General features: G+C 41.8%; 1 protein-coding gene across 1 annotated transcript in view; it reads right to left on the bottom strand.

Annotated features, from left to right (window-relative positions):
* Positions 1 to 9,805: 9,805 nt before the first annotated feature.
* The window catches only part of TES (testin LIM domain protein), a 470,958-nt gene continuing 455,184 nt past the window's right edge, over positions 9,806 to 25,579 (bottom strand). Inside the window, exon 7 of the mRNA XM_044088700.1 lies at positions 9,806 to 10,706. Within this exon, the coding sequence (XP_043944635.1) occupies positions 10,515 to 10,706 (192 nt within the window). The 3' untranslated portion in view covers positions 9,806 to 10,514. The remainder of the gene's footprint in view (positions 10,707 to 25,579) is intronic.

Below are 25,579 nucleotides of genomic sequence, written 5' to 3'. Positions count from 1 at the left end.
TAAGTACAGACCCAGTGACAGCAGCCCTGCAAGATGCCTCTAGTGAATCAAAACTACATTGCAAAGTATGCTTTCCAACCTGTTCAGCAGAATGCATTAAATCCTGTAAATCCTTATTTTCAGCACAATCAGGAATCAACATCATTTTCTGTTTAAGCAATCTAATGATAGGCTGATACTTTAACATATGAAACTGGCAGTTTAAGGCCCTAATGGCCAAAGTTGCAGAAGTGTATACTTTCTTACCCGATCTATCCAGCACCCTGGAGTCTCTATATCAGAGGGAGTAGGATCTTTGGCAGTAGTAGCCTTGATGCCCTTGGGTCCCTGTGAAATGGGTCTCAGGATCCGCAGTAGGATTTTTAAAAAGGAACTTGAGAGTCAGGAACCCTGTAATATCTATCAGGTTTTCTGGGAGCAGGAGGTAAAGAGTCAGGGGCCAAGCTAGAATCAGAAAAAGGCATCATCAATAATGTCTAGCACAGGAGGGATAGTTAAAGGCCTGTGCTGGGGCAGGAGTAAGAAATCCATAAGCCTCTTTTTAGAATCAGAGTAATCCTGGCTTTCCCAGCAAAAGTGCTCCCTAAGAGTATGCAGGGTTTCACCAAAAGAGAAATCCTCTAGGGGGGAAGCAGAGGGAATAGAGTCATCTGCATCAGAATCCTCATAGGTAGATAAGGGTAAATCCTTGTCATCAGAGGAAACAGACATTTCAGAAACCTGGTCAGTAGTATCATAAGCAAATTCAGTCCTAGGTCTCGGAGGGGGAAGGTTGGCTTCCCCTGATTAAAGTAATAAGGTCTTCAGCCATTCTTATCTGTTTTTTAGGCATAGAGGCCTGACCATGCGGTCTGGGCATTGGTTTTCTAGGCATAGTTCGAGTTTTAGGCCTTGAAGAAGATGGCGTCAGTTTAATATGCAATTCAGTAGGCCTGAATACACCCTTAGAAGTCGGTGCCTGCCATCCAAGATAGAGACATCCACAGGTTCCAGAGTTGAAACATCTTGTGGCATACCAGACTCTGAATGGGTCTTAGTAGAGGCCTGTGAATCTGAAGTAGCAGGTATCAGGGCTGTGAAAGCACCTCACTGAGTACCGGTGAACTGGTGACTGGCTTTAAGAGAAGAGTCGTCGGCAGCTTTGGACCTAGGCACCTGTCAGTCTTTATCTTTGCGTTTTTTTGGAATGTCGGTAGTTGGATGGCTTACCGAAGACATATCTGGATAATTGAACAGAGTACCAAAATATTTAGAAGTGTAAATATACAGACAAAGTTTGTTGCTTAAATAAGGCACAAAACCGACAGCGAGGTACGTCGTGGTCAGGGCCTAGGCAAGGAATACAGTACGAATGAAAATCTTTGTGAGGTAATTGCTTTCCACAAAAAATACAATTACTGACTTTTACTGACATAAGTTTGGAGCAAGAAAGTCTCCCCAACGGTGTACTTTGCTTTAGTTGAAGACTTCGGTTCTGAATCTCGAAAATGAAAATTTCAGGAGTTGGCGGACCGGCACTTGAGAATTGCTTCTGCTTCGGGCACCGCACGGCAATAAAGACTGATGTAATGGCATTGGCTGCATGCTTTATACCCCTGACTACCTGACGTCACAGAAGATGATGCAACAACTGACACAGGACCCAAGACTTTCATAATCAGGCCAACTGAGGGATACTGCAAGCAGATAACCCAAATGTGATGACTGCAACAGTGAAACATGAACATCTCCTTGTACAGCAAATTTTTACAGTTTACCCAAGGTCTATGAAAATGTGTCTTCTCTTACTGGTAGGTCTATTACTTCCCAAGTAAGCAGTTCATAGGTTCATACTAGGCTATCTGCCCTGGGGCATTTATAAGCCTAGCCTGATGTGTTTGGCTTTCATCACCCTTTAATGAGTTTGCTGTGCCCTTTTTAAGGTTAGTTTACTGTGCCTCTGTCTAGCAGAGATGCTACTGATGAACTACTACAACCAAAGTATTCAGTTTAGCTTTGTATATTCATGATGGCAGACTTTTTTCCCCAGTGCTCAGGAACTTTACATTGCAGATTAGTGGCACAGCTTTACTTTAATGCAGCATCATTTTTCTTTTAGAGCAATATATTACTAATTAATCAATTCATTTATTTTGCAAATATAAAGTATGATTGAACTGTTCCTTTGACAATTAGTGAAAGGTATGGCTACTGAGATAAAATTTGCCTCCCAGCTATATACATTTGTTTATGGCTTGGCTGTTATCACAGCACATTTACACTGATGTATATTGCATACATTACAGGCATTCGTCACCATACATAAGTCAGTGTTGTTTCTAAGTTTCTAAAGTTTAGTTTCAAAGAACCTTTATTGTCATTTAGGAAACAAGTGCTACCTAAATGAAATTTCGAGTGTCCACTTTTACAGGAGAAAAACACAAGACAGTCATGATATGTATTAAAGAATAAACAATAACTGTAGTACAAAAGTAAATATCTAAATAGCTGACATACATGCTTGTACACTATATATGCACCAGACACCATAAGACTACTAGATAATAAACACATGAAAAGAAAAGTACTGTATACACAGAGGTGACATTGCACATAAGTGATTGGAATTGCACTTGGAATGAGAATATATTAATTTTAATATGCAATAAACAAAATTACTGTATGGAAAAAGGAGAGTGTACATCTATTATAGTTTTGATGCATCCAGATTTATGTCTGCATTAATGAGTCTTATTGCAGTTGGATAAAAACTATTTGTGAATCTGGAAGTCCTGCAATGGATACTCTGCAACCTTCTACCAGATGCAAGTTTAGTGAACCAGCCATATGCTGGATGAGTGTTGCTCAGTAATTTGCGGGACCTCTTTTTACATCTCATTTCAGAGAGCTCCTGCAAGATAGGAAGATTAGTTCCCATAATCTTTTCTGCTATTATTCTTTGGAGCTTCTTCCTTTTGGCCATTGTGCTATTACCGAACCATACAGTGCAGTTGCTGGTGATAATGCTCTCAATGGCTCCTCTGTAGAAAGTATTTAGAGCAATCAGAGAGAGCTTTGCTTTTCTAAGCTTTGTTAGGAAGTGTAGTCACTGGTGGGCTTTTTTAATTAAGCTGGTCTGTGTTTGTACTCCAAGAAAGATCCTATGATATATGTACCCCCAAGAACTTTATAGTTTGGACTCACTCCACTTCATCATTGATCTTCAGGGGCAGGTGCAGGGCAGAGCTCTTTCTGAAGTCAAGGATTCTGTATTATAATAATAATAATAATAATAAAGATGATGATGATGTAATGTATGATTGGGAAATGCAGCTCTTGCTTGCTGACCATCAGTCCAGAGATTATGCCCTGTTATCTTCATGCTAAAGGAGTCTAATGAGGCTGAACTCCATAACTGCATTTCTGAACAGTGCAATTTCTTTTTTTTATATGTCTAGGTATGTGTCTTGTGTATGTACATAAACCATCTGAGGAACACTAGAATCAAAGATAAAATAAATCAAAAAGTAAAAATATTTACCACATCAATTTTTAAGTTTTTTATTTATCCTTTGCTGACTGGGTTAGTCCCACTAGACTACTGGGTTCTTTTCAGGAGAGATCCAAGGTATTTATACATACAGGAAGTTGGGCCCCTACCTATGACACATGCATATCCATGTGATGTTAATAGTAACATTTTAAAAAAGGGACACACTTGTAGAGCATCAAGACTTCACATGTGTTCTTCAGTTTTTAAAGCAGAAATCCGTCTTCTTGTCAATGAATTTGGTGGTTATGGAAAGGATGTGATTGATTAGTCAATATCAGATATGTTAAAATAGAGAGATTCTAGAAGGCAGCCTTACTTTCCAGATATACCAACAGAACATGTGCGGCCTTGTAATACTGATTTTATGTTTTAGTTTTTAAGGTGACATACAGTAATAACTTTTTATGACATATTTAAACAGAACTGGAGTATTCTCATTGCTCTCTCCAACAGAGAATGAGTTTGTTATGCTCAGAACCGAAACATGTTTTTAAGAATCAGCAGAATTTGAAACATTAAGACATGCTGCCCTCATGTATAAAACAGTATGTAACCAGAGAATATGTACTTTTCCTTGTCTGAACTGCAACTATTGCAAACTAATATTAGTTACAAAGTTCGAACATCCAGTTACAAAGAAAATGTATGACTTCAATCTAGATGTTGAGCTGTGAAAACTAAGCATGTTGTATATTTGGTTAAGTGGAATTCATGTCCTGCATTTTGTTAATATTTAAAGGAGGCTGAAAAACTTATACAAGACGTTAAGAATTGAAGACTAGTAATGTTTTGGCTAATCATGTAAGCTTGGAGGGTTAAGGATAACAAGTAAAGGTTCCTTGCATTTCAAGTGGTGCATCCAGGAGTGAGCAAATGTGATGTGACTGAACAATTAAGACAGACGCAGCTTCCCATCCTGGTAAGAATGAAAAGTGCAGTTTAAAAGAAATACTGAACTCTAAAGGGTTACACATCACTGATCATTTGACTTCTGTAATGTATATTAGCTGACATTCGGTGTTTAATACTTTAAAAGAATTTTGACATGAAAGCTTAAGTTATTGCTTATGTTTTATTATCTAAAAACGAACGTGAACATGTCTATTTTTGTTTTGTCTATTTTGATTTGCTAAGGCTACAGAAATGGATACGAGGTGTGGAGGAAGTTTGGATAGCAGTAGTTAAGGCATAAATAGAACCATTGTGGGGTTATGACTAAAGCACATTTAAGAGTCAAAAAATCTGGGGATAGAAATCTGTTGTGTTATCAATGATAGATATCACGGACTGTAGCACAGTTAAGTAGTAACATATGCAAACTGCAAGACAAGGCTGGAGCTAGTTTCTCATATATTAGGAGGGGGGGGTTTAGCATGCTGGTATTATACTTAAAGCTTTGCGGGAAATAAGACATTAAAAGAGTAGGTGGGTGAAGAGGAAAGTGGAAGCAGTTTAAGCATGAAGAGTAGTCATTTACGTACTGAAGGAGGAGAGAGAGAGAGCAGGTCAAGAAGGTGAAGAAATGGTACAGCAGACTATTGTATTACATGGTATTGGCAAGGAGATACAGAAAGTGGGTGACATTTTGTTACTGTACTATCAATCGGCCTGCGCATGTGCAGCCCAGTCCAAACACCAGAAATTATGATGACAGCAGGTAAAAACAATCAAAACCATATTGAAAAAACACAAGATTTAAAACTTGTAATACTACACATGCATAAGATAGCAATAACGCACTGGACAGGTAGAGCTAGAGCAAGTAGAAAAGGCACAGATACTGAGAAAAGGGACAGGGTAGCAAAAGGCTGCCACTCCTATGGTGAACTAGCACACCCTAAACTTCAACAGAGTCTTATTTTGTGGAACACATTCCAAAACCACATACTATCTGAAGAAGCAACTATGGCAAAAATGTCAGAGTCAAGGATGTGCTGCACTGCGCAATGAAACACCAGCATAAACTAGAGAAGTTGAAAGGTCTTCTTCAGATGACATTAGTTAAGAGGAGGTTCACAAAGGCTACCACAACAGCAAGAGAGTGAGAGGGATCAAGAGATCACGCTTGTGGTGAATACAAACCAAGTACAGCGGTGGAAGGATCTGGTTCTGAAGACCATATTAGATTGACTAGGAATGATGGGGATATTTTAAAAGTGCATGTCGAGATAGCAGTGCTGAGGGAGGGTGTTGCCTTTAAGGGGGACTGTCCCTTGTAGTCCTTTCCCTTCTTTCACCGTTAGTCCTTCCTGCACACTTGCCTTATACTACTACTTGCACACAGATTAGCTTCTATTTTTTTCAAACCCTGTATTGCACTGGAGCTGCTTCTTGGCATTCTCAGGTTGTAAAGACATCCCTTACCAAGTAGAAGATCCAGTCTCTATCTCTGTTTTCTTCCTTCTTTCCACCACCGATTCAGATATTGTATTTATATGTACCACAACCAGACAGGTGCCAGGACTAGAGAATGGGGCGCACTCATCTCAGCTCTGTCCAAATGTTCAGGTTAAAAAGTGCTGACCAATGCCAGTTAATGTTCATCAGCCCCCTCTACTAGAGTGGGGTCTATTTCCCTAGTGTTAGGGGTAAACCAATATTCTTTCCACCCTGCTAGTAAGGGTCTGAAACCATGACAAGTTCTCCTCAAGACTGGTAACTCTACAGCCACCAAAAGCTCATGGTCCACTGTTGCATCAGCATCCCCAGCTCTGTGAAGATCATGGCCTCTAGCAAGCCCAGAACATGAGCCTCCATTTCTGCACCCATGTCTGTATCAGCAGTCTGCAAAGGACTTGTCACCTGGCCCTTTGTGATGGCAGGTATAACCAGCTGTGAGGGGTCTTCCAGTATAGCTTCAGTGAATGCAATCCTGTAAATATGGTTCATACTTTCTTCCAGTTTATGTAGACCTCAAAATCAGCAATAAAAATGCTCAGGCCAAGAATATTAGGGTGTCCTCAATGGGAATACCAGCAGCCAGTCACCCAAAAGGGGAATATATGAATACTTTTCTGTGAGACATCCATCTGCAATGACTAGCACCTTTGTAAACATTCTGGGTGAAGAGGAATACAAAACAGCAACATTCTGGAGTGCTGCCCTCATACAGTGGAGCAAAGGAATCCAAACCCAAAAAATATCCATCATATCAGGCAATATCACACATGAAAAGTGCTGCAGCAGGGACATCAACCCCTAGTATGTCCAGAACTTATGTAACATAAGTTTCCTTGAAAACTGCTAGGGTTCAGAATGGGACAGAAGTGCCCAATTCTTTAACAAAAGTTGAAATAGAATCTCCAACCTCATTCCAAGGAATGGCATATCTATATGGCTCCTCTGAGGAGTACAGTCTGGGCTTGTACCAAGAATGATACTAAGACCGTGTTCCTGGATAGAGCACTTTTGGAGAAGAACTTAACTATACATATGGATGACTGAGACTATGCAAGACCCCACCAATTCTTTAGAATGGCTCCACAGGCTGGACTAAGCTGTTAGAACTAACCGGCCAGGGTCAATTTTGAATTGTACTTTGGCTAGTGACTACTGGACCAGCAGAGTTATCCTCATGAATAACTCAGCCACTACAACCAGAGGCAGAAACACTGTCTGGAGCTTGGGAGCCTTAGGTTTAGGAGGGCACTATTGCTTTTTCATTTCTTGGAAGATGATCTGACTTGGAAGCAGTAGCAGGAATCACATGAAGATTATAGAATGGTCAGGACCCATTTCCTTCTCAGGATGTCATAGGTTCTTACCAAGCTTGTGGTTAAAGCAAACCATCAAGAAGCTTAGCCACATTACTCAATATTGAATGGGAGATTAATTGTTCCCCATTATGAAGACTTGCTTCACATCTCTACAAATTTGTGGTCAACCATCCAGTCATGCAGACTGGTTTTATGTTACCCAGGGAATTACTGTGCACGATACGCAAGAGCAGTGCGTATTCTGGAAATGGTGGATGTGTTGGGTTGTCTGTTGTGCCATTATGTGGTGTTGGTTTAGGTCTCTAGAACAGGTGTTTACTTTAGTATGGGTTCTACTGAGGTGAAAGAGTTCAAAGAATAAGCAGAGATCACCCCCTCAGGGGTCTGCATGGCAATAAGAGGACAGACAGGGCTTTTTAGTCTGTCAGCATCACTAAGGGTATACAGGTGAGAAAACATGGTCTGTCAAGATGGATTAGGTGACTGCTGAGGTACATGGCAAAGGATGCATTATTTTCCAAGATAGTCCTAGTAAGGTTTGAATAAAAAGTGGGAGTATAGCTTCCTTTGACCTTGGAGATTCCACTACGGATTACTCATGATCTAGCTTGTCAGACATGCCCAAAAGATATGCAAGTAAAGTAACTATCAGAGATTGGGAAATGTGACAACAGAACTCCTGTGCTTAAAAAATGGAAAAACCTGATAGGGCTTGGCAATGTATCAGTCCATATTCTCCAACAGTGCACTTCAGTGAGGATAAATCAAGCCAGATACCACAAGGCTATGCACATTCTTAAGCATAGTCCTATCCTGCAAGTCCTGCTGGTGCAGAAGGCCCCTGCACAGCTTCCTCAACTTTGACCATCAACCCCTACAGTAGTGAAAGGAGGTCTGGGGAGGAGAGCTTTCTACTGCAAGTGCTACTACCAAACCTGCACCAGGGAATGCTGGGGACCACTACCCAGATGTAGGTCATTCAAAAGTAACATCTGGCTATTCTATGGATTAAAGTTGCAGACACCACAAAGTACATTGTTTTAAGGTAAGTTTGCCAGATGTCTCTCTCTCATATGCCTTTTGTTATTCACTGAATAAAATGATTTGCCCAAACTCAAACACTTGCAAGTCAAGTAGGAGATGGTGACATGATATGGCCACAAAACTATCTTGAAAATAATCTTACTTCCCTGAGAAGGTGTGGTCAGAACTTGCCTTCTATTCCTTTGGTCTTCTGCCTCTTCATGGTCTGGCTCCAGCCTAGAATTGATGAATGGATGCTAGCCCTAATCTTCACAAAGGCCATTCACGAAGGACTCCCCCTCCTGTAAGGTGTTAGGCAGGTATAGCATTTCCTCCCCTGTCTTTTCAGGAAATAAGATTAAAAATGCTGTTACAGCAGTGTTAATCTGTTCTTCTCTAAGCAGATGACACAATACTAGTGTGCGCTTGCACTGATGACCTGGTCGGGAAAGTAACTCCAAGATGGCTTATACTTTCTTGACACTGGACATGTGAATTTGTCTGTGATGAAGTCCTGAGATTGGATTGTGACAACCTCAGACAAAAGTAGTAAACAGTAGGTTCACGGGTGATGACTACGCTAACAACCACAGAGAGTCTTTTTATGTCTAGCCATACTTTCCAAAGATGAAAGTCAAACCCTGCACCTTGTGTTTGAGAGGTAAACACCTTATCCATTATGCCATAGTGTGCACTGGGCAACAAGCATTCATCCCTGAAATCAAAGCACCAGAGAAGATGGTATACATATACACTTGGAGGAGGTTGAAGCACATTGGTTTATTGAGGACTTTTCTGAGGTTAGTTGCCCTTAGCAAAGAAATTCAACATCAACAAATGAAACTCACTATTGGGTTTAAGACTCAATCTGCTTTTGAACTCTACAGGGGAAAAAAACTAACCAAGACCTACTATGGTGTTTTATAAATAATGTTAAATGATGTTACAGGAGGAATATAAAGCAAAACAATAAAATACAATAAGTCATTTAAGAGTTAAGCTTATTCATTGCTTCTACCAACAAGCAGAAGGGCATAACTATATTATATGATATAAAATTAACATACATCAAAATACATTTTTTTTTAAAATTATACAGTTGGGTTTACATCTATGTCAAATTCTTAATTACCATAAAATGACTTGTTTAACATATATGTAAAGTTCTTAGTATACACCACAGCCTGCATGTAAATTAATTGTGAAATAAGTGTCAATACATGTATTAAGTGGCAATTTTACAAAAACATTTCCTGAATAAAAGTTATAAATAATGCAGCAACCTGCACCACCTTAAGATGATCTAGAATCTGCATAGTATTCATGCAAACAATGATCATTACGCCCAGGAAAATGTCCAGAAGTGCAGTCATTAATTACTACAAGTCCTGCATCCTGCACATTGAACAATGCAGAGGTGTTAGTCAAATATGCAGTTTTTTATGCAGACAATTTCTGCCATCTACTGGCAAATGTAAATAAAGCAATACAATGTAAATTCATGCAAGTCTTTTTTCTTTAAAAAGAAACACAATTACGAGAGGAAAAAGCAATCACTTTATTTTATTCTGAGTTGTACAGTTTTATGCATACAAAAGCTGAAAGGCTGCCTAGAAGACAATTTCTTTACAAAAAAATATTTGCAATTAAAAAAAATCAGTGCAAAGCTAAAAGTAGAACTGTGATCCTTTTAGTCTCCTATGCCTACTAATGAAATAAAGCAGCGGTGAGATTATCAATACTTACTGAAGTGGGCCAAACACAATCTGGCATTTCTCAATACTGCAGACGTTTTATTCCATTGATCCTGCTCCTTGTACTATGTTTAATCGCACATTCTTAATAAATGAAAAGTAAGTGACTGCTACTAGTCTGCCATCATACACGAGCTACAAGACGAATCCCGTGCAAGTCGTACATTATAAATGGAAAATGAGACCATAAAGTTAAAAATAAAAGTCCACATAAATGTTTTAGTTGTGCTTCAGGACTGAATTTGTTACACTATTTAAGTAAAATGGCAAAGTAAAGCATTATGGTAACCCCAGTAACTAAAGCGTTAAACATGAAAATGCAAGAATTTTAGCACTGACAACAATTCTGCATAACCTCACCCCAACATCTTAGGTGATAAATTACTCACTTCTCTTTTCCCACAGAATAGTAATCTCACATTTTACAGTAGGATCACAAAATACTGCAGTCTGCTTTAACAAACTGCATACTGAGCAAACATTTTGCATTTAAGTTTTCATCTTCTTCTTGCATTCCACTGAGCAGAACAGCATTCCTTCTACTGGCATGAACTTCTGCCCAACGAGGCATTTACTGCAGCAGGAACATTGGAAACACTCAGGGGCAGCATGCCAGTTGTAGTTGTTGTAGGTAACCCGCTGCATTTCAGGGTCTACGGCATTCTGGCATCCTTGGCAAATCTGAAGTAGAAACAAGACATTCTGTGTTAGGCTACATTAAAAAATTTCAGAAATATTTTAAGTAGTGCTGTGCACTTCCATAGGATGAATACACAGGCAAAATTTTAATATACAGCTCTGCTCTTCTGTACTTTATTAGATGTCTCATTCAGCAGCAACAACATTTCTGAATGATAGAAAAATCTATCAGTCTTGACTGCCCTCAACCACAGAAGACAATGAAATAGATGCAACACTTGGCAAGAATTTACAGATGGTTAATGCACAAACGTCATTGGCAGCAACTTTTATTTTTGAGAAATGAGTCCTGAAAGTTATACCCTCCAATATCAAAAATGGCAATGGACAAAAAGGTACACAATATAAGCTTGCAGTGGGCCTTTTGTAGTACAAGGAAAGAGTGTATACATGTAAAACATTTATAGCCTAGCAGTCTGATCAAGAGGCACAATTAGTCAAATGTTCAAAAGAGAAATGCATTTAAGAGGGTCATTCAAAAGGATAAATGCAGGCAATAAGGCAGACATTACCCCACTCCAAAGATGCTGTGAGGTATAAAGCAAAAAAGATGGGGTACCTTCAGCAAGATCTGTACCACACACTTTGGCATGTCTAAAGTACAGTTGTGTACACTTACCATAAATGTAGATGTTAGTGTGTATTCACTGTTGCAGTCATTACATTTGGGTAATCTGCTGGCAGGTTGCCCTCAGTCGACCTGATTAATAAAGTCTCGAGTCCTGTGTCGGTTGCTGTCTTTTCTTCCATGACATCAGGGGTATAAAACATTCAGCCGATACCATTACATCAGTTTTTCTTGCCCCAGATGTCAGATGCCCCCCAAATGGGGAGCAAAAAAAAATAAAAAATAAAAACAAAATGTATATATATATATATATATATATATATATATATATATATATATATATATATATATATGTGTGTGTGTGTGTGTGTGTGTGTGTGTGTGTGTATATATATATATATATATATATATATATATATATAGATAGATATATATAGATAGATATATACATACATATATATCTATATAATTTCAAACAAAAAATATACCTCCAAACAAAAGCAAATACACCAAAAAGGCTTTTAAGCATAGTAAAAGAAAGGAGAGGTATAGTATTAGAAAAAACGGGGGCTGGAGGGTGGGTAATCAGGACTGCAACAGTGAATACACTCGAACACTTACATTTATGGTTAAGTGTACACAACTGTACTATGTTCTTAGTGTTTCACTGTTGCAGTCATTACATTTGGGTAGAATCCCAAAGCTATGGTTGGGAGGATGGAATTATACAGCATTAGGAGCAGCTATAAGGCCCTGCAGGACAGCTGTGGCAAAGCCAGATCTGGATTTAGAGAAGACAGGTAAATGCTAATGTTTGGTGAACATATTAATGGAGCTTCAGGTAGCAGCTTCTAGAATGTCTCTGGTAGGAACCCCTCAGAAAGGCTGCAGAAGTAGATGCAGCCCTGGTGGAATGAGATCTAATCCCCTTGGGGATAGGTTTACCATGGTGCATATAGCAGAAACAAATACAATGGCTTATCCATTTGGAAATAGTCTGCTTTGAAATAGCCTTTCACTCTGCCCCTGCAGCAAATGCCACCAATAGTTGTTCAGATTTTCTTAGAGATTTTATCCTGTTTAAGTAGAAATCTAAGTTGTCTGTGTACATCCAATGAATGCAGAATCCGCTCACCCTTGTTCTGTGGATTGGGGAAGAAAGTTGGCAGATGAATGGTCTGATTAAGAGCCACACTGGATACCACCTTAGACATGAAAGATGGATTGGTCCCAAGAGCCACTGATGAAAGGCTCCACAACCATAAGAGAGCCTGTAATTCTTAAATTATTCTCGCTGAAGTGACTGCTAAAAGGAAAGCTGTTTTCCAGGAGAGAAATTTTAGGTCTGCAGTAGCAGCTGGCTCAAAAGGAGGGAGAGTGAGTTTTTCCAAAACAGAATTGAGGTCCCATGCAGGAGTAGGTGTTCTCCTGGGAGGTCTTAAATTTTTGGCCCCTCTAAGATACTGCTTTAGCAGAGGATGAGAGAAGAGGGGAAGTTCTGTGTTGTAATGAGCTGAAATGGCAGAGGCATGGATTTTTATGGAAGAAATAGATAGGCCCTTGGGAAGCATCTCAGTTAAGTATTGCAGAATCTGAGGAATATTGGGCATTGCTGTGCTTATTCCTTGTGATTGGTTCCAGGCACAGAATCTTTTCCATTTGCCAGCATAAGATTTTCTAGTACAAGGCCTTCTAGCCTCCAAACTGACATCCATCACAGGTTTGCGGAGGGATGCCAAGGGTGAAATTAGTTGATTAGCCATGCTGCAAGATTCAAAGCTTGGAGCCAAGTGTGCAGAATTTGGTGGTTCTGCCGAGACAGTAGGTAAGGTGTCCGAGGCAGGTGCCACGGAGGAAGGTGTGACACATTGCGCAGGAGTGGGTACCAGTGTTGGCAAGACCAGTCTGCAGCAATCAGTATCATTTTTGGGTTGTCCAGTTTGACTTTTAGTAGAACTTTGGAGAGCTGAGGCAGAGGGGGAAAAGCATAGACTGAATGTTTTTTTCCAGCTGAATGATAGAGCATCCACCTTCCAAGCTTTTTTGTGATGAATTCTTGTGCAGCATTTGTCCAACTGATTGTTCTGGGGTGAGGCAAAAAGATCTATGTCTGGGCTCCCCCATTTGCATGTCAACATGTTGAAAATTTGTGGTTCAGTTTCCATTTGTGTGGGTCCATAAGAATTTTAGTCCATCTGCCAGAGTATTTAGCTTTCCTGGCAGGAATTGAGCTTGTAGTTGTATTTGATAGGTCAAGGCTGTGTTCCACAATGCCATGGCTAGTCTACAAAGGGGATAGGAATGTGTACCCCCCTGCTTGTTTATGTACCACATAACTGTGGTGTTGTCTGTCTATCATTACTTGTCCTGGATGAAGGTAGTCCTTGAAGGCTGTCAGTGCATTCTGTACAGCTAGCATCTCTGACTGATATGCAGGTGCATTTGATTTGGGCTCCATTTGCCCTGAATGTACTTCCCTGCCAGATGAGCCCCCCAAGCATAGTCTTATGCATCTGTAGTCAGGGTTTGGGTGGCGGGGGGGGGGGAATGGCAGTCCCTTGTCATGGTGGCAGGCCTCTGCCCACCATAGGAACTCTAGTTGCAGTAAAGGTATAATAGGAATCATTGTTTCCAGGCTGTGACAATGTTGACTCCATAAACTTTTTAAGTACCACTGAAGTTTCCTCATATGCAGTCTTGCATGTGGAATTAGAAGAATGCAGGAGGCCATGAACCCCAAGGCTTGCAGAATTTGTCTTGCAGATTATAGCAGGGTTTTTGTGGCCACCTGTTTGATGCAAGTCACCAATTGAATTTGCTTTTCTGGTGCAAGGTAAGTCATCTGGGTTCACGCTTGCACCCAGGAATGTAATTTTTTGAGAGGGTACCAGTTGTGATTTCTTTACCCTAGACAAGTTAGAATTCTTTTTACAAATGTCATATGCTTTAGTAGAATGTCCTTGTTTTCTGCCTGAATTAGACAATCATCCAGGTATGGATATATTTGAATATTTCTTTGCCTGCAAAATGCAATTACTGGTGCCAGGCACTTTGTGAAGACCCTGGGTGCAGTAGATAAGTCAAAGGGCAGTGCAGAGAACTGGTAATGCAAGTAGCCTGCTTTGAAGCAGAGGTAGCTTCCGCAAGATTCTCTGATTGGGATATGCAGGTAAGCATATTTTAGGTCTAGAGTTACCAACCAGGCATCTTTGCCTAGCATAGGTAGTAACTGTTGAAGAGTCAGCATCTTGAATTTTGGAATGTCCAGAAATGTGTTTAGAGTGGATAAGTCCAGAAAGTACAGTTGTGTACACTTACCATAAATGTAGATGCTCAAGTATTCACTGTTGCAGTCATTACAATTGGGTTATCCTGCTGGCAGGCTACCCTCAGTCGGCCTGAATTCCAAAGTCTAGGTCCGGCGTCGGTTGCAGTCGCCTCTTCTCTGACGTCAGTGTGCCAGGGGTATAAAAGATGCAGCAGACGCCATTTTCCTCAGTTTTTCTTGCCCCAGATGTCAGGTGCCCTCAAAAGGGTAGGCTAAAAATATGTCAATAAAACATGCATGCACCAAAGTATATATTTTGCCTTCATCTACAAGCAAATACACCACATAAGTTGTATAGAATAGAGAAGTACCGATGAAGTTCCAGCAAAGAAATGGGGGATGGTGGGTGGGTAACCTGGACTGTAACAGTGAATACACTCTAACATCTACATTTATGGTAAGTGTACACAAGTGTACCATGTTCTTTGTGTTTCACTGTTGCAGTCATTACAATTGGGTTGAATCCCAAAGCTAAGGTTGGGAGGCTGGAGCTAAATAGCATTAGGAGCGGCTTATAAGGCCCTGAAGAACTGCAGTGACAAAGCCTGCCCTGGATTTAGAGTAGAGTGGTAAATGATAGTGCTTTGTGAAGGTTTGCACTGAACTCCAAGTAGCAGCCTCTAAAATGTCTTTGCTTGGTACTCCCTTGAGAAAGGCTGCTGAGGTGGCTGCTGCTCTGGTTGAATGTGGCCTAATGCCCTCAGGTACTGGCTTGCCATGTTGTGAATAGCAGAAACAAATGCAGTGGCAAATCCACTTTGAGATGGTCTGCTTTGAGATAGCCTTTCCTTGTAATCCTGCAGCATATGCCACTAGTAGTTGCTCTGTCTTTCTGAAAGCTTTGGTTCTGTTCAAATAGAAGCATAGCTGTCTGTGTATGTCCAAAGAATGCAGAATTCTCTTCCCCTTATTCTGTGGGTTTGGATAAAAGGTAGGCAGATGAATAGCTTGGTTAAGGGCCACACTGGACACTACCTTAGGCATAAATGTCGGGTTTGTCCTCAGAGAAACCCTGTCTGGATAAAACATGATAAAAGGTTCCACAGCCATGAGTGCCTGTAGCTCTGAGACTCGTCTTGCAGAAGTTATTGCAAGGAGCAGAGCTGTTTTCCAAGATAAAAACTTTATATCAGCTGCAGCGGCTTGCTCAAAAGGAGGCAGGGTGAGTTTTTCTAAGACATAATTGAGGTCCCATGCAGGTATTGGTGATCTCCTTGAAGGCCTTAAATTTTTGGCCCCTCTGAGGTATTGCCTTAATAAAGGATGAGAAAATATTGGTGGCTCTGTATTGGAATGAGCCAAAATGGCAAAGGCATGAATTTTTATAGATGAAAAGGATAGGCCTTTGTCCAGCATCTCAGTCAAGTATTGCAAAATCTGAGAAATATTTGGAACAGCTGTGTCAATTCCTTGTGCCTGGCTCCAAGCACAGAATCTCTTCCATTTTCCAGCATAGGATTTTCTAGTACTAGGCCTCCTGGCTTCCAAAATGACATCCATCACCACTTTAGTGAGGAGGTGTGTTTTGTATGATTACATTATCTGCCATGCTGCCAGATTTAAGGTCTTGAGTTGGCTGTGCAGGATCTGATTGTTCTGCTGGGACAGCAGATGAGGCACTTGAGGTAAGGTCCAGGCTGGGGCATTGAGAAAAGTTCCTTAGGATTGGATACCAGTACTGGCATGGCCAGTCTGGGGCAACCAGTATCATTTTTGGCTTCTCCTGTCTGACCTTTAGGAGTACCTTGGGGAGGAGAGGCAGAGGAGGAAAAGCTTTTTCCAGCTGAAAGATAGGGCATCCACTTTCCATGCTTGCTTGTGATAAGTCCTTGTGCAGAATCTCTTTAGTTGGCAGTTGTGAGGTGAGGCAAATAGATCTATGTCCGGGCATCCCCATTTCCTTGTTACCATGCTGAAGACTTGTGGATCCAATTTCCACTTGTGGGGATCCATGAGGTTTCTGCTTAGTTCATCTGCCAGAGTATTTATCTTTCCTGGTAGGAATTGTGCCTGCAGATGTACTTGGTAAGTCGATGCTGTGTCCCACAAAGTCATGGCTGGTCTGCAAAGGGAGTAAGAATGAGTGCCTCCCTGCTTGTTTATATACCACACAACCGTGGTATTGTCTTCTTTATCGGTAGTTGTCCCGGATATAGTAGGTCCTTGAAGGCTGTCAGGGCATTTTGAACAGCTAGCATCTCTTTTTGATTGATATGTAGATGCATTTGGTTTGTGGACCATGTGCCTTGAATACATCTTCCTGCCACGTGGGCTCCCCAGGCATATTTCCGAAGCATCCGTTGTTAATGTCTGTGTGGCTGGAGGTAGAGTGAATGGCTGTCCCTTATTATGGTGACAGGCCTTCGCCCACCATCGAAACTCCTGTTGCAGGCAGGGTATGAGAGTAACTGTTGTTTCCAGGCTGTGGCAGTTGAGTCCAACCACTTTTTAGGTACCATTGAAGTTTCCTCATATGCAGTCTTGCATATGGGAATTAGTAGAATGCAGGATGCCATGAAGCCCAAAGTCTGCAGAATTTTTCTTGCAGATAACTGGGCCTTTGTTGCCAACAGTTTGAAATAGGTAGTCAGTTGCCTTTGTTTGTCTGGCGTGAGATAAGCCATCTGGGCAATTGTATTTAAGCTTGCACCCAGGAATATTATCTCTTGAGAGGGTACTAGTTTTGATTTTTGTTCATTGACTGTGTACCCTAGGCATGGTAGTAATCTCTTTACAAACACCAGATGCTGTAGTAGAATGTCCTTGTTCTCTGCTTGAATGAGGCAGTCATCCAAGTAAGGATATATTTGCATTCCTCTTTGTCTGCAGTATGCAATTACTGGTACCAAGCACTTTGTGAAGACCCTGGGTGCAGTAGATAAGCCAAAGGGCAGTGCAGAGAATTGGTAGTGCATTGAGCCAGCTTTGAATCTGAGGTATCTTCTGCATGTTTGTCTGATTGGGATATGCAGGTATGCCTCTTTTAAATCTAAAGTCACAAGCCAAGCCTTCTTGCCCAACATGGGCAGAAGCTGCTGTGGAGTCAACATTTTTAATTTTGGAATATCTAGATATGTGTTTAGAATAGATAGGTCCAGTATTGGTCTCCAGGCTTTGTCCTTTCTGGGTACTAAGAACAGTCTGGAGTAGAATCCTTGTCCCTGATTTTGCTCTGGTACTTGTTGAATGGCCCTCATGTCCATGAGAGATGAGACTTGTTTTTGTGCCTCTGCCCACTGATTTTTTGGCAGGTCTGGCCAACCGTTTGCCCTTGGAAGTGAAACTTGTAGCCTTGTAACACTATGTTTAAGACCCATTTGTCCTGGGTTATGTGCCAATTTTGAGAAAAAAGTGCTAGTTTTCCCCCTAAAGATGCTGCCAGATGATAAGTGCTTGGCGCAGGCAGAGGGAAGTCATTGGGACTGTTTCCTGTATGGCTGTGATTTGTCTTCTCCAGTTTTGGAGATAGAAGCACCCCGTTGTTTAGACCTGTACGAACCTTGGGGCTAGGATCTGCCTCTAGGGCATCTGTATCTGCCCCTTTGTGGCCTGACACTGGAAAGGACCAATTCTTTGTAGGCCAGTTTCTACTAAATCTGGGAGGCTGTACCTGTGAGAATTCCTTGACTGTTTGCATAGATTTAGCTTTGTCCTCCATTTTCTTCAACACCTCTTCTGCTTTAACACCAAACTAAGTATCATACTGTAATGGAGCATCTAATAGTTTTGCTTTAGCATGATCAGGCAGATTCTGTTCTTTTAACCAAGCATGCCTCCCAATGGCAGAACCTGTAACACCTGTAACAGTGGCCCTGCAGGAGGCCTCCAGAGAATCAAAACCACATTGCAAAGTACGTTTCTCCACTTGTTCAGCTGCATGCAATAAATCCTGCATTTCTTTATTTTCTTCACATTCTGAATTTGTCAACATTTTCTGTTTAAGCAGTGACATAAGATATTGCTGATATTTAAGCATATGAAATTGGCAATTTAAAGCTCTTACAGCCAAGGTAGCAGAAGTATAAATCTTTTTACACCATCTGTCCAGGGCCCTAGAATTCCTATCAGAGGGGGTAGGGTTTTTTGCAGTGGAAGCCTTGACCCCTTTGGGACCCTGACAGATGGTTTCTAGGTCAGCAGCAGGGTTTTTATAAAGAAATTTATGAGTCAGGAACCCTGTAGTATGTGTCTGGCTTAACAGGGGCTGGTAGTAAAGAGTCTGGGGATATACTGGACTCCGAAAATACATCTACAATGTCTAAAACAGGTGGGAGAGCAAGGGGCCTGTGCTGAGGCAATAAAAGGAAGTCTCTGAGCCTTTTCTTGGATTCCGAGCAATCTTGGCTCTCCCAGTGGAAATGCTCCCTCATAGTATGCAGTGTTTCCCCAAAAGAATAATCCTCAGGAGGAGAGGCTGAAGGGATAGATTCTTCAGCATCAGAATCCTCATAGGGAGGAATAGAATATTCATGTTCAAAGGAGGAATCAGAGGAAATGGAAACCTGGTCTGAAGATTCATATTCTAATTCTTGCCTAGGCCTCTTATCAGGAGGGGGATGGGAACCCCTGATCAAAGTAATTAGGTCTTCGGCCATTTTAAATATCTGTTTTTTAGGCATGGTGGCTTATCCAGGAGAATGCTGTACTTGTTTCTTTGTCTTTAGAGCTGCATTAGTCTTGCCTTTGAAGCTGAAGTAGGTTTCATATATAACTGTGTAGGCCTGAAAACACCCTCAGAAGACAATGCCTGCTCACCGGCTCCAGACCCATCTGAGGGAATAGTTTCCAAGAGTCTAATAACTTGAGTTTCAAGTGGCCTAGTCAGCTCCACGTGGGAGTTGGAAGTGGCTTGTGGCTCTGAGGTACTGGGCCATCAGGGGCTGCGAAAGCGCCTCACTGAGAACCGGCAACAGGCCTAGCGGAAGCCTCGTCGGTTTTGGATCTCGGATGCCTGTCCTTTTCTTTTTCTTTGCACTTTTTATAAACTCCGATAGTCGGCTGCTCCGACGGCATTATATAATTAAATCTTCTGCCAAAGTAATGGAATGCAAAATTGTACTGACACTTAATAGTGCGTTGGTTAAATCTAGCACAAAACCGACAACTAGCAATGTTGTGGTCAGGGCCTAAGCAAGGAATACAGTAAGAATGAAAGTCCTTATGAGGTATTTGCTTCCCACAAGAAATACAATTATTAACTTTTTCTGACATCGGTCTGGAGCAAGAAAAAAGTTTCCCCAAAGACTTCGGATCTGAAATTCGAATTTGAAAATCTCAGGAGTCGGCCGACCGGCACTTGCGAACTGCTTTTGCTTCGGGCACTGTGCGGCAAGAAAGACTGAGGAAAATGGCGTCGGCTGCATCTTTTATACCCCTGGTGCACTGACGTCAGGGAAGAGGCAACAGCAACAGATGCCAGACCTAGACTTTGGAATTCAGGCTGACTGAGGGTAGCCCTGCCAGCAGGATAACCCAGTTGTAATGACTGCAACAGTGAAACACTAAGAACATTTGGATGCCATGATTTCTCTTTTCTGGGTACCAGGAAAAGTCTGGAATAGAAAACCTTGTCCCTGTTCCTCTTCTGGTTCTGGTTGAAAAGCCCCCATGCTCATGAAGGACAGAACTTGTTTCTGGGCCTCTGCCCACTGATTTGGGGGCAGATCTGGCCATCAGTTTGGCATTGGCAACGTGTGGAAATGAAATCTGTATCCCTAGGATACTATATTTAAAACCCATTTGTCCTGGGTAATAAGTTGCAAGTTTCGTGCATGAAGTGCCAGTTTTCCTCCCCAAAGGGGCGGCTAAAAGTTAAGTGCTAGGTGATTGTAGAGCGAAGTCATTGAGGCCGTTTACCATAGGGAGGTGTCTTCTTGCTTCCAGATTTGGAGGTGGAGGCACCCTCATTGTTTTGTTCTAAAAGTTCCTTGTGACTGAAACCTGGAGCCTTTGGAATGCCTTGATTTGACTTGAGTAGCTCTCGAGGGGACTGGAAAGGACCAGTTCTTCGTAGGCCAGTGCCTACGAAATGGTTGCACTTGTAAGAAATCTTTCACAGTTTGCATAGATTCAGCTTTATCTTCCATCTTTAACACTTCTTCAGCCATCTTTAACACTTCTTCAGCCTTATTACCAAAGAGACTGTCCTGTTGTAAAGGAGCATCCAACAATTTTGCTTTAACATGGTCAGGCAGAGTTTGCTCTTTGAGCCAAGCATGCCTTCTTAGCACAGATCCAGTTACAGCAGCCCTGCAAGAGGCCTCCAAGGAATCAAAACCACATTGCAAAGTATGTTTTCCAACCTGTTCAGCTGAATGTAATAAATCCTGAAAATCTTTATTCCACACAGTCAGAGATTAACATAATTTTCTGTTGAAGTAGTCCCATGATATGCTGTTGATATTTAAGCATATGAAAGCCCTGACTGCCAAGGTTGCGGACATGTAAACCTTCTTACCCCATCTATCCAGCACCCTGGAATCTCGATCAGAAGAAGTAGGATTTTTACCAGAAGATGCCTTAATGCCCTTGGGACCCTGAGAAATGGTTTGCGAATCAGTAATAGGATTTTTGAAAAGGAATTTGTGGGAGTCATGCACCCTGTAGTATCTCTATCTGTCTTACAAGGAGCCAGAGACAGAGAATCAGGAGTCGTACTAGATTCTGAAAAAACATCAACAATGTCTAAAATAGAAGGTATAGCCAAAGGCCTACGCTGAGGAAGAAGAAGAAAAACATCCCTAAGTCTCTTTTTAGATTCAGAGAAATCTTGACTTTCCCAGTGGAAATGTTCCCTTAAAGCATGTAAAGTTTCCCCAAAAGAAAAATCCTCAGGGGAAGAAGCAGAAGGAATGGAATCCTCTGCATCAGAGTCCTCATAAGTACGAATAGACAAATCCTGTTCATTAGAAGAGTCAGAAGAAATAGAATCCTGTTCAGAAGATTATAATCAGTGTCTTGCCTAGGCCTCTTAGAAGGAGGGAGTTGGCTACCCCGGCTACTCCTGATCAGAGTAATTCAATCTTCAGCCATTTTGATCATTTGTTTTTTTAGGCATAGGGTCCTGCACATGTGGCCCAGACATCAGTTATTTAGACATAGATTTAGACCTTAATTTAGAAGATGGTGTCCGTCTAATATACAAATCTGGAGGACTGAAAACACCCTCAGAAGCCGGTGCCTGCACAGCGACTCCAGACCCATCTAAGATAGAGACATCCGTGGGTTCCATAATTGAAGCATCTTGCGGCATACTGGACTCTGAATGGGTCTCAGTAGAGGCCTGTGAATCAGAAGTAGCGGGTATCAGGGGCTGCAAAAGCACCTCACGGAGTACCGACGAACCAGCAATTGGCTTAGGAGAAGCGTCGTCGACTGTTTTGGACCTAGACGGTCTGTCTCTGTCTTTTTCTTTGCATTTTTTAGGTATTCCGGTAGTCGGATTACTAACAGACATTTCTGGATAATTAAATCTTGAGCCAAAATATTTAGAAGCAAAAATATACCAACGTTTAATCGTACATTGATTAAATTTAGCACAAATCCGACAGCAAGGCACATTGTGGTCAGGGCCTAGGCAAGGAATACAGTACAAATGAAAATCCTTATGATGTATTTGCTTCCCACAAGTAATGCAATTATTAACTTTTACTGGCATCGGTAAGGAGCAAGAAAAAGTTTCCCCAATGGGGTACTTCACTTTTAGTTGAAGACTTCGGATCTGAAAACGAAAATTTCAGGAGTCGGCAGACTGGCACTTGCAAATTGCTTCTGCTTCGGGCACCGCTCGGCAAGAAAGACTGATGTAATGGTGTCGGCCGCATGTTTTATACCCCTGACATCATGGAAGAAGGGACAGCAACCAACGCAGGACCCAAGACTTTGTTAATTAGGCTGACTGAGTGCAACCTGCCAGCAAATTACCCAAATGTAATGACTGCAGCAGTGAAACACGAAAAACATCTGCTCCTATGAAACGAATGATGTAGCAGTGGAATTTGGTGCTTAAGGCAATAATAAAGCTCATGCTGCACCCCGTACCCCCCCCCGGCCTTCCCTGTTCCCATGCAGTAAGGTCAGCCTGCAATTAAACAACTCCAATGGTATCCTTTGAAGACAGATTATGTACGAATTTGCCTAGCTTGCCAGTATGGTGGTCATGAAGATTGAGGGCTCTGCCTTCATGCTGTGCTAACTTGCATTATAGTATCACTCTCCTCTATTGTTCAGAATAGTGTGTTGTGACTCATACTGTATGAGCACATATGCATTCATTCTAATATCACATATGAAGACCATAAGCTGAGCTGACCTGCTCCAATGTTCACCACCTGAACCCTGGGATAATCGTTTAACTTCTACCAAGTAAGGCTTTCCAAACCTTTTTCTTTTGGCTGTTCCCGTTAGGGGTCACCATAGTGGATCATCTGTCCCAATTTCTTCCTGTCCTCTGCATCTTCCTCTGTTACACCAACCACCTACATGTCCTCTCTCACCTCATCCATAAACCTCATCTTAGGCCTTCCTCTTTTCCTCTTACCTGGCAGCTCCATCCTTTTCCCAATATACACAGCATCCCTCCTCAGCATATGTCCAAGCAAACACAATCTCGCATCTCTGACTGTCTCCAAACCGTCCAATCTGACTTAACCCTCTAACATACTCATTCCTAATCCTGTCCATCCTGTCACACCCAGTGCAAATCTTAACACCTTTAACTCTGCCACATCCAGCTCCAACTCCTGCCTTTTTCTCAATGCTACCATCTCAAACCCATATAACATAGCTGGTCTCACTACCCACTTGCAGACCTTCCCTTTCACTCTGACTGGTACTAGTCTGTCACAAATTACTAATGACACTTCTCTGCCCTGCCTGTACTCTTCTTCACCTCTCTTCCACACTCACCATTACTCTGAACTGATTATCCCAAGTATTTAAACTTATCCACCTTCACCAACTCTACTCCCTGTAGCCTCACCATTCCTCTGTCCTCCATCTCATTCACACATATATATTATGTCTTAGTCCTGCTGACCTTCACTCCTGTCCTCTCTAGAGCATATCTGTACTTCTCCAGGGTCTCCTCAACCTGTTCCTTACTCTCAGTATAGATCACAATGTCATCCGCAAACATCATAGTCCATGGGGACTCCTATCTGATCTCATCTGTCAACCTGTCCATCACCATTGCAAATAAGAAAGGGCTCAGAGCTGATCCTTAATGTAATCCCACCACCACCTTAAACGCATCCATCACTCCTACCACAGACCTCACCACTGTCACACTACCCACTTACATATCCTGTACCACTCTTACATACTTCTCTGCCACTCCAGACTTCCTCATACAATACCACAAATTCCTCTCTAGGCACACTGTCATATGCTTTCTCTAAGTCCACAAAGACGCAATACAACTCCTTCTGATCTTCTCTGTACTTCATCAACACTCTCAGAGCAAATACCGCCTCTGTAGTGCTCTTTCCTGGCATGAAACCATACTGCTGATCAATACTCATCAGCTCCCTTCTTAACCTAGCTTCCACTACTCTTTCCCAGAACTTCATGCTGAGACTAATCAATTTTATCCCTCTGTAGTTACTACAGATCTGCACATCACCCTTATTCTTAAAAATCGGTACCAAAACTTTCTCCACTCCTCAGGCATCCTCTCACTTTCCAAGATTTCATTAAACAATCTTGTTATAAACTCCTCTGCCATCTCTCCTAAATACTTCCATGCTTCCACAGGTAAGTCATCTGGACCAACAGCCTTGCCATTCTTTATCCTCTTCACAGCTATCCTTACTTCTCCCCCTTGCTAATATGTTGCACTTCTTGATGTACTATCCTCATATCATCCAACCTTCTTTGTCTCTCATTCTCTTTATTCATCAGCCCTTCAAAGTACTCTTTCCATCTGCTCAACACACTCTCCTCACTTGTGAGTACATTTCCCTCATTATCCTTTATCACCCTTACCTGCTGCACATCTTTCCGAGCTTGGTCCCTCTAACCAATCGGTACAGGTCCTCTTCTCTCCTCCTTAGTGTCCAACCTCTCATATGCCTTATCCTTTGCCAACTATTTGCCATGTGCCTCATCTCCTTGTACACCTGTCTACTTTCTTCATCTCTCTGACAATCCCACTTCACCACCCTCTTTCTCTGTATACTCTCCTGTACTTCCTCATTCCACCACCAGGTCTCCTTGTCCTCCTTCCAGATGTCACACCAAGCACATTTCTAGCTGTCTCCCTTACCAGCTCTGCTGTAGATACCCAGTTATTCAGTAACTCTTCACTGCCACCCAGTGCCTGTCTCAATTCTTTCCTGCCACCCAGTGCCGGTCTCAATTCTTCCCTGAACTCCACCTCACAAATCACCCTTTTTCAGCTTCCACCATTTGATCCTTGGCACTGCCCTCACACTCCTCCTCTTGATCACAGTCATCCTACAGACAACCATTCTATGCTGCCTAACTACACTTTTCCCATCACCACTTTACAGTCTCCAATCTCCTTCAGACTGGCTCTCCTATAGAGGATATAATCCACCGGTGTGCATTTTCCTCCACTATTGTAGGTTACCCTATGCTCCCTCCCTCCTTCTAAAATACATATTCACCACAGCTATGTCCATCCTTTTCACAAAATCCACTACCATCTGACCTGAATTACTCTCAACACCATACCTACTCACCACTTTATCCAACTCACTCCAAAATATTTTCTTTTTCTCATCCATCGTAGAACCAACTTGCGAAGCATATGCACTAACAACATTCATCATTACACCAGTTTCCAGCTTCATAAACATCACTCTATCCGACACTATTTTCACCTCCAAAATACTCTTTGCATACTGTTCCTTCAGGATAATCCCTACCCCATTTCGCCTCTCATCCACACCATGGTAGAACAATTTGAATCCACCTCCGATACATCTGGCCTTGCTC

Source organism: Protopterus annectens, chromosome 11.part0 (assembly GCF_019279795.1).
Source record: "Protopterus annectens isolate FY-2018-M chromosome 11.part0, PAN1.0, whole genome shotgun sequence".
Taxonomy (NCBI): domain Eukaryota; kingdom Metazoa; phylum Chordata; order Ceratodontiformes; family Protopteridae; genus Protopterus; species Protopterus annectens.
This window is presented reverse-complemented; position numbering and strand designations above follow the sequence as displayed.